Raw genomic sequence first — 14171 nt, 5'->3', positions numbered from 1 at the left:
CAATCCAACATAATGATACTGGGTACAGTAGTTCTGATGCATCGTGATCCAGGAAGTATTATATGATGAAGTACAATGAAACAACTGCTTCTTTGTCTCTACTCATGTCAATAATTTTCTCGTTACTGCAATAATCAATTGAGTTGTTTTCATTAATTTGCAATGTTTCATCTGAATGGCAATTCCTTATTCTCATCTCAGATCTTATGTTTTCTTCACCTTGTCCACATTCATTAATTACTGATTAATTTGCAGCACCGTTCCAATAACATGGTACATAATTTTGCCTCTCCATGTTCTAAATAAGTGTAAAATCTCATACTTAGCAAGTAACCTTAACATCCACATTCATCTTGTCAAAGCACAATTAAATAGATCAATTGAATTAAATAGATTTGATACACTAGAAGACACATTATATATAATCACTTTTTATATATATGTTCTCAACTTTGCATCATCAACAAGCAACTGTATATTGTCCCCAAATCACTCAAAATATTATTAACTTACTTACTTATCCTTAAAGTAAACAGTGATGGATGGCTCTAAGGAAAGAGTTCTGTGGCATGTCTCCTTTTATCCTTCTTTCCCATAACATTACTGATCGCATAAAACTCATGAAATGAATAAAAAACATAAATATATAAATAAAAACTTTTTATGCAGACAAAACTTAAGGATCAGTTAACATTTCATTACTCACCCATTAATTCTGCAAAACCACCAACAGGAAGTCTACATGTTCCTGTTACAAACTGTAACAATTTAGCCTTCATTTCACAGTTCATCTCTTTTACAAACTGCCAAAACCATATTATCTGTTGGCTGTCACACGTATAATTATGATAGATGGTATGTATCTTCCAATCTTCCACATCAATTTCTTGCACACCACATAGCATCATCTACAAAATCATGCAAAGATCATGTTATATGCATTATCCATATTAATGTGCATCTGTGTTGTATTTTTACAATGAATGAACACATTTAACTTTTATTTATATAATTTTAGCTGCAAAAGCAAGCAAATGGAAGTAATGGGTGACATGAGTGTTAGAATCTCAGGTTTAGCAACAGCAGAAATAGTGTACTGGAAACAAACGGGTGTCAGCAAAGAGAAATATGAGTAGCATGATTGAAGGTAAGGAAAATATTCAAGAGGTATCAATGGATTTAATCGTAGACAGTATGACTGAGGAGGATGTAGTAGTAGTGATGAATGACTCGTGTGGATAAATATCAAGTAAAGGCAAGATGTTTGGAGATGGAAATATAGATGCTGAGAGATGAAGTGGAAAGCATGAAGATTGAGTTGAGGATGGTGAATGGAAAAATTAAGGAGACTTGAAACAAAGTTAACTGATGATAGGAGAACAACAATGAGAGTGAGAGAAAGGCATGAGAATTATAGAGAAGAGAGAATGGAAGTGAGAAGACATTAGGAAGTAAAAAAGCAAGAAAAAGAGGGGGTGTGACAGAATGGGAGACCAAGGGAAAACGAGGAAATGAGAAGAAGTCAAGAGAGAGAGAGAGAGAGAGAGAGAGGAGATACCAGTCAGAAAGGAATGAATGGGGGCTGTGAGGAGCATAATTTATGGAAATTCAATGATTTGGACTGTGTACATTACAATGTTAAAAGTGTGCTTGCAAGGAGAAACAATTATGTGACTCTAGCAAAGAAGAAAGGTAATGTCAAAATGTAGATGAGATGATTGTGATGGTTGACACAAATGATCTGAGAGGCAGTGTGAACTAGTAGCAAAAGATTTGAGAATAATGTTAGAGATTGTATAACAGAAAAGTCAGAGAGAGAGTGCTGCCTCAGTATGATAATGGACAGTTGAGAAGTGATAATGAAAAATATGATAGTGAGAATGTGTAGGAAGAGAGGTCTGAAATATGTGGAACATGAATATGTGGCTTTGAGAGTGTATGGTGCAACGTAGACATGGGTAAAACAGGATATTTAGTGGGATACTGCTATAGGCCAGGCAACACAGAAAGTGATGAGTGGGAATATTCAGGCAAATTAACTTCACCAGTGTGAACTGATGAAGTTACTGCCTTGATCATTATGGGAAATTTAAACTACTGTAACATAGACTGGACAGAGGAATCAGCTTATAGTAATAAGAGAACTGAATTTCTGGAATTCTTGAGGGACAAATGTCAGAGACAGCACATGTGCAGGGAACATGAGGATCAAAAGTTCTGGATTTGGTAATAGCATTAGGAGATGTGATTGTAACTGAAATGTCATCCTTGATCTTATTTAGTAAGAGGTAAGAGTAATCATGCCTTGACTTGAAAATGAATAGGAATGTTGAGGTTTCAAGAAAAAGTTATTTATGCGGAATTATATGGAAGTGATTATAATATACTTAGGAACTAACAAATTCAGATTTCATCCTGGCAGTACCATGAATAGAAGAATTTGAACAAAGAGTGATCATTGGTGTATGGAAGCTAGTTAAGAAATCATACAAAGAAAGAAAAGCTATTTTTGGCCAAAAATTTTCAGAATTTAGAGCATTACTTAAGAAATATTTGTTAAGAGTAATGGAAAACAGCATATCTTGAGTGAGAAAAGACAGAATGTAAAAATATCGATGAACTAGGGATTTCCTGCTCACACTCTTTTATATGGCTTCCAGGGATAGCCTCTCTCTCTCTCTCTCCATTTTATAAACAATTTCTTCCATGTTTAACTGGTAAAAAAAAAAACAATTCCTTACCAATTTATCTGAGGTGTGACAATTTAATTCCTGGAATGCACTTGTAAAAAAAACCTACGTTTGGAACTATACATTAGTGGCTACTGTCACCTTCAAAGTAGTCCCATTATGCATTTATACACTGGTTTAGACGGTGTTCCCATTTTTGGAAACAGGCCTGGAACTCTTTTTCTGGAATACTCTTCAGTTCCTTTATCACATTATGCTGGATATCAGCGATGTCAGAAAATCTTTATCCTTTTAGCACAGTCTTTAATTTTGGAAACAGCCAGAAATAATAGGGAGCTAAGTCGGGTGAATAAGCAGGATGACCTAATTCGTTAATAGATTTTTTTTGGCCAGAAACTCTCTCATGATGAGCACACTATGGCATGGTGAATTGTCGTGATGGATGATCCACTTGTCAGACCAAAATTCAGATCTTTTTCTCCGAACAGAATCTTGTAATCTTTTCAGCACCTCTAAACAATATTGTTGGTTGATAGTTTGTCCCTGTTCAATGAATTCATAGTGGACTATCCCCTTGTGATCAAAGAAACACACCAGCATGGTCTTGAACTGCGAACATGACATGTGTGCTTTTTTTTGGACATGGCAAACTTGGAGTTTTCCACTGCATGCATTTTGTTTTGGGATCATACTGGAAGCACCAGGTTTTGTCAAACATAATTACTCTTGGAAACATTATTATCATTATTATTATTATTCAGGCCTCCATAGAGTCAAAAGACTGTTCGTGGGAGGTCCTCCCTAAGAATATAAAGTCTATCAAGACACATCGAGGGGAGGTCTCCCCCTAAGAAACACAAAGTCTATCATACCACTCCTTAAACTCATTTATCGTTCTTGCACTCACCACTCCATCAGGCAATGCATTCCATGGTTCAACCACCTTCCATGCAAAGAAACCACTCCTCACCCTCTTGCAAACAGTTTCCTTTCATAACTTCAAGGGATGGCCTCTTGTCATCACTCCTTCCCGCTGTTCAACTAAGCGAAAGAACTCCCCAGTGTCAACCCTGTAACCACCTCTCAATAGTTTAAAAGTCTCAATCATATCACCTCTCCTTCTTCTATCCACCAAATTCTGCAGTCCACATTCCCTCAGCTGAACCTCATAAAGAAAACTGTATAGCCCTGAAACCATCTTTGTATCCTCTCCACAGTTAATTTATCTCCTTCAAATCCTGGGGACCAAATCTGAGAACAATAGTCTAAGTGTGGTCTGATCAGAGACTTATACAACGGAATGATAACCCTTTTATCCCTGCAGGTCAGTGTCCTTCTCATAATTGCAGCAATCCTCTGTGTTACCTTCACCATATTTGCAATACGTACCCTCAATTTCAGGTTTCTATCAATCATCAACCCCAGATCTCTTGTCTCCCCTACTTCCTCCAGTATAACTCCTCCCATAGAGTATGCAGCATCCCATCAATGTTTCCCAAACCTCAAGACCTTACATTTTGCTGCATTAAACTTGACACCCCCATTCATTTGCCCATCTATCTAGCTTATTCAAATCCTCTTGCAGGGTTACCACATCCGCACAATTACTGATAATCCTTCCCAGCTTTGCATCATCCACAAATAACTGAATATCCAATTGCAATCCACTGGCAATGTCATTGATATAAAGGTTAAACAATATAGGTCCTAGTACTGAGCCCTGTGGGACCCCACTTGTAACCCTCTGCCTCCTTGAAACTGTTCCACCATATACAACTCCCTGATATATATCAGACAGTCAATTCTGAATCCAGTTAACCAATCTGACATCCAGACCCATGTGCTGCAACTTAAATATCAGCTTATCATGTGGCACCCTGTCAAATGCCTTCGCTGAGTCTAAGAAAATTGCAGTATATGCCTTTCTCTAATCTAATGGTCTTGCAACTTTATTATAAAGGACTGGCATATTGCTAAAACAAGAGCGCCCTTTCACAAATCCATGTTGACTCTCACAGATAACATTACCTTCATCTTCCCAATGCTGTATACGGTCCCTCACTACTTTCTCCAATATCTTAACAATACTGATGACACACAAACTGGCCTATAATTAGACACTTCCAGTCTGTTACCACCCTTATGCAATGGCACTATCTTACCTTCCTTCCATTCCCTTGGCACCTTTCCTGCAGCCAGACTTTCATTGAAAAGCCAGGTTAAAGGCACTGTTAGTTCCCTGGCACATTCTCTCATAACTCATGGTGAAATACCATCCAGTCCCAAAGCTTTAATGACATCAAGAGTACTCAGTATCTGAAACACACTCTCCTCCTGTACCTCTAAACCTCGAATCTGTCCTATCCCTCTAGCATTAAAACTGACTCCTCCAGGATGAAATACTCCAATAAAGTGTCCTCTGCATTAGTCACTCTATTCCCATTTTTATCCAATAATATCATTCTTCCACAGTCATTTCTCCTCCTACTGGCCACATAGCTAAAAAATTCCCTAGGATTTTCTTTGGAGCTTAGGGACAATCTCCTCTCATATTCCAGTTTTGCCTTTCTTACCATACTAGTCACTCTTCTGGCCTGTGTCTTATATTCTTCATGCATCCTCTCTTCACCTGTCTCCTTATATCTCTTCCATAGCCTCTTTTTCACATGCAATTCCTGTTTAATATTGTTTGTCATCCACTTTACTCCAAATTGTGTCCTCTTCTTCACTCATAGTATACAACTTACCATTGCTGCTAACAAATATTCTTTCACAATTTCCCACGCACTAATGATATCCCGGCCTTCCAATTCCTCCCTCCATGAAACTTCCCGAAGTTGACGTCTAAGACCATTATAATCACCTGCTTTATAATTCCACATAAGTTCCCGTCTCTTTGATACTCCTGCATGTCTATTCACCCTCCAAGTCAAAACCACATGGTCACTCTCTCCAACTGGTGGGAGAGATGTCATTTTAGTTATTATCAACTCTTCTGATGCTATAACAAAATCCAAAACTCCCGAACTTCTTGTTCCCTCTGTTACATGTTGCCCAAGACATTTGTCCCTCAAGAATTCTAGAAATTCCATTCCCCTATTGCTACATGCATCTTCCTCTCTCCAATTTATACTACTGTAGTTAAAATCTCCCATAAAAATCATTCTTCTTGCACTTGCCAAACTTAACTGTCTAAACATCTCTTGGTCCCCATCATCTGTGCTCCTGGGTCTGTAGCAACACCCCAATAAATATCCTGTCTTGCCTACCTCTACCTCACACCACATGCTCTCAAAATCATTTGTCTCACTTCCTTCCAAAGCCTCCACTCTTAGAGGACATAGGTCATCACTTATCATAAGCAGTACCCCACCACCATGCTTTCCCCTCCTATCCTGACGAAAAATGCTGTATCCAGCAGCTTCTATGCCTGTTATTATATCCCCTTCTGTCAACCACGTCTCAATGATCCCAATAACTTTTGGCCAGGCTGATGCTATCTGCGCCACCAATTCCTCTCTCTTATTCCGGATACTCCTGGCATTAGTATAAAGCATATAAATGCCATTGTTTCTATACCCAGCATTATCCCTTCTAGACTCCACTGGGCTCAGTGCTACCTGACATCGTCTCCCTTCTCCCAAGTATCCATTCCCACAAGAGGCCACCCCTGCTATCATCCTCCCTGGGACACACTGATTCATTCAGAACAGCAATCTCTCCAGATGCCTACGTCCTTCCTCATTCAAATGTAAGTGGTCTCTCGCATACAATTCCTCTCTTTCCTCAAACGCACTCCAAGCATCCACATATACCAGTCCTCTCTTGTCACACATTCTCGCTATTATGCCATTCAATATCACCGCTCATCTGCTCAGCTCGTCATTATCATACCTAGGCAACATGCACACTATTTCTCCTCTCTCTGTCTTCTTCTGTACAGCCTTAAGCAAAAATCTCATATCTCTCGCTGCCCGACTTACATTACCATTCAAGACATTTGTTCCTACCATCACAATCATCTCATCCACCCTTTCACCTCTCTTAATTGCCATAGCCATCCTATCTTGAACACCACAGATTATTGAGTCACCATACATTATACTTCTTACCATTCCCTCTCTTCTCTTCTTTCATTCCCATAGGTCTCTCTCATTTCCTCTCCTCTACTGCTATTCTCTCTTCTAGCATTCCCATACCTCTCTCTCCTACTGTTTCCATTCTCTCCTCTTCTAGCACTTCCATATCTCTCTCTCTCTCTCTCTCATTCCATCTCTCCTACTGTTTCCATCCTCTCATCTGGCAACTCTTCTGCAAAACATGTGCTTATTTGCAGAAAAATGAGTTGCAACTTGAACACACCACTGCTTCTGTTCGTCTTCAAGATCTGAGGCAAAAACTTTGCAGAAATCTTTTGCATACCTAATTCTTCAGTTAAAATTACCCTGACTGTTTCTCGATTCATTTGCAATTCATCAGCCATTAAAAATCGCACACTTAATCGTTTGTCAGACTATACCAAATCTCACACTCTGTTCACATTTGTGTCTGTCATTTTTGTTTTCGGCTGCCCAATTCTGGGGTCATCGTTCACATCTTCTCGCCCACCTTTGAATCTGTTATGCCATTCAAAGACACTTGACTTTTTCAGAGCATCCACACTATATGCCACTTTCAACAGCTCCAATGTTTCGGTAGCAGTTTTCACACAAAATTTGATATTAACATGCTGCTCCAAATTTCAATTACACATTTTTACGCCAAAGTTTACATGTAGATCTCTATTTTTTTTGCAATAGCCAACTAGGCAAATGGCTCTATTGGCTTAAGGTTTACACACACATTAGTTAAAACATGTACAAAGATGATTATCACGTCACTTCAACCAAATCACCTCAACGACAACACTACACAGCTGTTCCGGGAATTAAATTATCACAACTCATATGTCTGAATCATATTATACCCCACCCCCCAACCATATTCATAAGGCTCTGTAAATGATATTTCCTTAATTTGTTTTCATACCCAACATTCCAGAGATCCAGCACCACCTTAGATAATCTTTTAGGATCTATATCTGCACATAGAATAAGAAATATGAAGCTCAAACTAGAAAAATGATTAGTATAATAAGAAAAGAAAAATTAGAATATGAGAGGAGACCAGTACTACAAACCAAGGAAAATCTCAAGGAGTTATTTAATTATGTGGTCAACAGGAGGAGAAATGATTTTGTACAAATGACTACTAGATGGAGAAAGTGGTTGGGTTATTTATTTATTTATTCGAATGGCATGAATATCAAAACATGTAGTACAATACACTGTCACTTTAAAAACATATAAAATTAAAAGTCAAAAGTCATTTTAAAAACCAATAAAATTAAAAGGTTACATCCATATTGGTCAGATAGTTCATAGCTTTGGGTGTAGCACTTAAAAAGTCCAATTTGTCTCCTGAATATGCTCTGAGATAACACTGAGTCACAATATCGTCCACAGTTTGTCTCTGTGCTCCACAATCACAATGTGAGTCTGGTCGTTTACCCCATTTAAAAAGCATGTCCGCACATACATCATGACCAGTTCGTATTCTATTAAGCTGAGTCCAGGAGTTTCGTGGGAGGTGTGATCAAGCATCAAAAATTTCTTGTAATTCATTGAGAGAAAATTTTGTGATGTCATCTGTCTGGCTCTCCCACTGTTCTTGCCACTTTTGCTTCAGGTCAAAGTTAGATTGTAGTAGTAGTTGGGCTAATTGTAGTGGTGGATGTCTTGATCTCAATCGTTGTACGCTTAAGTCTGGGAAATCTAAATGTATTGGTAGGGCTGTGTTCTCCAAGATTTTCTTATACTCCTGTAAGAGAGTCTTAGTCCTGTGCAGATTCGGTGGAACAATGTTACTAAGAGCTGGAAGCCAGTGTGTGGGCATTGATTTAATTGTGCCAGAAATCAGTCTCATTGTATAGGTGGTTGGGTGACTAGTGAAGACGATAGTAGAGTTACTTAATGACCATTTTATTAGAGTATTTCATCCTAGTAAAACAGGTTTTCTTCCTAAAGGGATGAGGATGGGGTAGAAGGATTAGAAACGAATGAAAAGAATATTTAGAATACTAAGTGCTCTAGATGCCTGAAAGGCAGTGAGAATATGCTCGGAAAATGAATACACTGTTCATGATCAGCAATATATAATAATGGTATTTAATGGTACAATAATGGTCCTTAAGAAATTTGAGAACTTGCTTTCCTTTCATACATATATCATGAACTTTCTTATCCCATTTGCGGTTTTCATAGTTAAATTCTTCCATAATGATTATCCCTTGCTTTATTGCATATCTCATAGTATCCAGTCCCCACTCCCAACACCGTAACATAATATCACCAATTAAAAATAAATAAATAAGTAGTCTCAGAACAAAATTGATACACTGCTTGTCTCATCTCTATTAAGACATCATTCTCCAATACACAATTTAGTTTCATCTAACAGCCAACCATAGTAAACAGATTATTGAAACAAGATCATCATTGAATAATTGCATACAATCCTGTGGATAAATTCTTATGTTCATCAATTCAACTTTGTATTCCATCTCTGTCCAATTTCTCCAATACCTTTACCACAGTTATCAAAAAATATACAATTAAAAAGTGCTATATACTGATGTCATATTTGTGATGCACAGATCTAGTTACTTAGGACAGGTACAGGAGAAAATTTTTAATACCTGATAAGAAGAGAGAAAGAGAGAGAGAAGACTGCATTTTTTTGTTTGGAGAAGAATAGTGAATAAGTTGAATTGTCGGAGACAGATGATAAGTGCATTCATTGTTAGTGAAAGAGTTTAAGGAATGATATGATAGATATCGTATGAATAATAAGTGTGAGCCTTTTGTAATGTGCCTTCAGACTTTCTCTCTCTCCATGAAGATGGAGTTTGAAGATCATATAATAATAACAATAAGTCCACATTATAATACTAATTAAGTATAATGAATAAGTGATTCAGAGAAGGTTTTTTTGTCCTTACTTCTAGTTGGTATTCATCAAAATACTGTAGCCATTCTAAAGGAAGAACTTCTCTGAAACCATATATGAATGCTGCAGTTTGTTTTTCTTGCCCATGTGAAAGCATCCATGCTGTCAACAACCTGTAATTATCACAAAAACTTTGAAATTATAGTGAACAAAGACACTTTTGAAAAAAAAAAAAAAAGTGGCTCATTTTATATTGAATTGTTATCTAGAGTGGTTGTAATAAATTTTATTTTACTATACATTTACTATACAATTACACATAGTATAATTATACTTATATCTAACATGCAATTAAAAAATTTATAATTTTTAAAATAATGGCTTCACCATGTAAGAGAACTAAATAGAATTTACTACTCCTATATATTTTGAACAATATGTCATGAGTTTCATTCAGGGAGAAGACAAAACTACTGGTAACTTCTAAATACAAGAATGAGTCATACAGCATGTGTACAATATCATGCCACTTGGTTGCAGCTGTACAGTAGGAGGAAACACTATCAAAATTTAGAGATGGATATAGATGTATAATTAATTAATTAATTTAAAAAATTTATAAACAATTAACAGCAATCACTTTACGAAACTTAGGGATAGGAATACAGTCAGTCCAATTAAGATGAAGATGGTGGCATATGGATTCACACGACTCAAAAAAATAGACAAATCAAATTTGAACCTACTGTAGTGTAGCATCTTAGTATGGTTCCAGTGAACTCTATGTCTAATGTTGATGGCATGAGAAGCAAGGCCTGAATCTTCAGTTTCCAAAAATATTATATAATCTTGATGTTCTTGGATTCTAATATTAGAACAGTCAGTCTGTCTAAAGATATTTTATCGCCTCTAGCTTTGCCTGGTGTTTATTAAATACCCTGTTCTTGTCATCTTTGTTACTTTGGACAGACTGGCTGTCCTGCCTTCTCCCTGAATGAAACACATGACATATTGAGTGAAATATATAGGAGTAATAAATTCTATTTAGTGTTCTGTTACATGTGTGAAGTCATTATTTAAAAAATTATTTAAAATCCTATTTTGCTCTCATACACCACTAATAGCACTACAGTAATAATGGAACCACATGAATGATTTAACTTTTAAAACAAAATAAAAAATTTCAGTTTTGGAAAGAATAGCCTTTTTAAAATAATAGTCCATAGTTATTTGTCAAGGCGGCATTACTTTTTTTTTAAGAACATAATTTCCAACAAATTACATTGTATCTGATCAAATAAAAGCCATGCAGCTGATGCCATACATAGCCTCTGGCAGCAAAGCCAATCCTACCTTCATATGGCACTGCTTGTGTTTGCAAATGAGGCTCTGGTAATCCATGTGAGCTGCTGCTATAAAGGTATACGTTTAGCAGAGGCCAGCAAGACCATTAGGTGGCTGATGACTTTTATCACCAGGAAAACACCACCACCTTCATCGCTGAAATGGTATTGGCATTTTTGGTTTTAGACTTTCCTGTTTCTGCTCCTCTCTTTCACTTCTCTCTCTCTTTTTACATGGATCTTATTTGATCTCTTATTTGAGAGTACAGCAAGTAAAGTAATTCTTGGGAGGTGAAATTTATACATTTTTCATACAAAGAAAACTATATAAACTTGAAGGTACCACATCAGAAGGCTTCTTGACCAACTAGAAAATAGTCTATCCCTACATATACTGTAGAGACACTTAATCCTCTTATTTGAGGGTACAGAAAGTAAAGTAATTCTTGTCTAGATGGGACTGAACTTCAAGGCACCACACCAGGAGACTTCTTGAAAAACTAGAACATAATCAAACTGCCACCTGCTCTTCCAAGTTTGAGATGACAGGCCTGTTTTATCACAGTGGAGGAATTTAATATATTTGTGTTCATCTTTTCTTATTGGGATGGTGTGCCCTGTTTCCATTAAATGTAGGGCAGGTGCACTGAATTTTGTAAATCCCTGGGTGGGCAAGTTAGTGAAGGGAATCCTTGGATGAGCTAAGCATACTTTTTAATTTTGCAGGAGGTTTTGAAGGTTGCCTTAATGTTGTATTTATGTAATGTTCTGTCTATTTTTTCTGATATTCCCCTAATGTATGGCTATGACATTCTTGTAATCTGTTTTGCTTTTAGTGGTATCATTGTTGAGGATCTTATGAACTTTTGTTTTTTTATTGTGGCCATTTTTTTTTATAAATGTTTGGTAATAATTTCATATTCCTTCTTCAGCACTTGTTCACTAGAGCAAATTGTTAGGGTTCTATGTTTGATGGTACTGATGACACCTAGTTTTTGTGTTGGATGGTGCTATGAAATTTTGTGTATGTATTGGCCTGTGTGTGTGTGTGTGTAGGTTTGTGGTAGACCATGAATGAAAGGCAGCCTGAGGGAAGAAGTGGGACAAGTGTGTCTAGAAGAGGAAGAAAGTTATTAATAAATTAAAGACTTAATTCTGTATGTTAGTCAAGTAAATAATAGTTTAATATCTGACGTTTCACTGACAGATATCAGTCAGTGAAACGTCGGATATTAAACTATTATTTACTTGGTAAGTAACAGAAACACTGGTAAGTAATAGAAAGTAACAAAAGACAGTAACAAAAACTAGGAAACTCAGTTTCCTAGTTTTTGTTACTGTCTATTGCTTACCAGTGTATCCTTCGAAAATGCTGACAGATATCAGTCAGTGAAACATCGGATATTAAACTATTATTTACTTGACTAACATACAGAATTAAGTCTTTAATTTATTAATACTAGTGGTCAAGAAAAAGGTCATAAGAAGAAGAACGTTATTGTTTTTAATCTCAATGGTAAATTGGATTCCTTTGTGTTGTTTGAGTAGCTTAGGAATGTATTTAATGTTTTGTGGCCATGGGACCAGATCAATAATACTGTTCTTCTCATACAGAACATATTTTTGCCCAATATCATAGCACTCTTTGCCCATTGTACTTCACTCTGGGTATTTCGTGTGGCAAAATAATTTCTACTTGCAAAAATAAGGTATGGCCATGGGCTCACCACTCCACCCCAGCTAACTTTTAAATTATTATTATTATTATTATTATTATTATTCAGGCCTCCAAGGAGTCAAAAGACTCATCGAGGGAGGTCCTTTCTAAGACATAAAGTCTGTCAAGACTCATCGAGGGGAGGTCCCCCCCTGAGAAACACAAAGTTTATCATACCACTCCTTAAACCCACTGACCGTTCTCGCTCCCACCACTCCATCAGGCAATGCATTCCACGGCTCAACCACCCTCCACACAAAGAAACCACTCCTTACCCTCTTGCTCACAGTTTCCTTTTGTAACTTCCAGGGATGGCCTCTTGTCATCACTCCTTCCCGCTGATCAACCAAGCGAAAGAACTCCCCAGTGTCAACCCTGTAACCACCTCTCAACAGTTTAAAAGTCTCAATCATATCACCTCTCCTTCTTCTATCCACCAAACTCTGCAGTCCACATTCTCTCAGCCGATCCTCATAACTATCCTTGTACAGTCCTGAAACCATCTTTGTCATCCGTCTTTGTATCCTTTCCACAGTTAATTTATCCCCTTCAAATCCTGGGGACCAAATCTGAGAACAATAGTCCAAGTGTGGTCTGATCAGAGACTTATACAACGGAATGATAACCCTCTTATCTCTGCAGGTCAGTGTCCTTCTCATAATAGCAGCAATCCTCTGTGTTACCTTCACCACCTTTGCAATATGTCCCCTAAACTTCAGGTTTCTATCAATCATCAACCCCAGATCTCTTGTAAAACTTCAAGCAATGAACACTAGATTCAGCAAGTCTAAAGTCCCAAGTCTGGCACAGATATGTCGATAATATTTTGCCATACTGCCTTATGGCTGCAAAACATTAAATACATTCCTAAGCCAACAATACAAAGGAATCCAATTTACCATTGAGATTGAGTCAAGAAAGTGACAAAAGCCAATACATACACAAAAATTCATATCACCATCCAACACAAAAACTAGGTGTCTTCAGCACCATCAAACACAGAACCCTAACAATTTGTTCCAGTGAGCAGATGTTGAAGAAGGAACATGAAATTATTAGCCAAACATTTATAAAAAAATGGCTACAACAATAGAACAGTTCACAAGATCCTCTACAATGATACCATTTTTTTAGCAAAACAGATTACAAGAATGACATAGCCATACCATACATTAGGGGAATATCAGAAAAAAATAGTTAGAACACTACATAAATACAACATTAAGGCAACCTTCAAACCTCCTGCAAAATTAAAAAGTACACTTAGCTCATCCAAAGATGCCCTTCACTATTCTGCCTACCAAGGGATTTACAAAATTCAGTGCACCTGCAACCTATCCTACATTTAGGGAAAACAGGGTGCACCATCCCAATAAGAAATAATGTGAACACAAACATCACATTAAATTCTTCCACTGTGATAAAACAAGCCTG

At 37.1% G+C, this 14171-nt stretch overlaps 1 protein-coding gene across 3 annotated transcripts in view; it reads right to left on the bottom strand.

Annotated features, from left to right (window-relative positions):
• The window catches only part of LOC150093599 (NEDD4-like E3 ubiquitin-protein ligase WWP1), a 356729-nt gene that overhangs the window by 25263 nt on the left and 317295 nt on the right, over positions 1–14171 (bottom strand). For all 3 annotated transcript variants that reach the window (XM_090412558.1, XM_090412559.1, XM_090412560.1), the window contains 2 exons: positions 9730–9850; positions 707–908 (listed from right to left, as the gene is read on the bottom strand). In XM_090412558.1, the coding sequence (XP_090268684.1) occupies positions 707–908; positions 9730–9850 (323 nt within the window). The remainder of the gene's footprint in view (positions 1–706; positions 909–9729; positions 9851–14171) is intronic.

Source organism: Typopeltis vanoorti, chromosome 23 (assembly GCF_054136105.1).
Source record: "Typopeltis vanoorti isolate ZY-2024b chromosome 23, IOZ_Tvanoo_1.0, whole genome shotgun sequence".
Lineage (NCBI taxonomy): Eukaryota > Metazoa > Arthropoda > Arachnida > Uropygi > Thelyphonidae > Typopeltis > Typopeltis vanoorti.
Note: the sequence above shows the minus strand (reverse complement) of the source record. Positions and strands in the feature narration are given on the sequence as shown.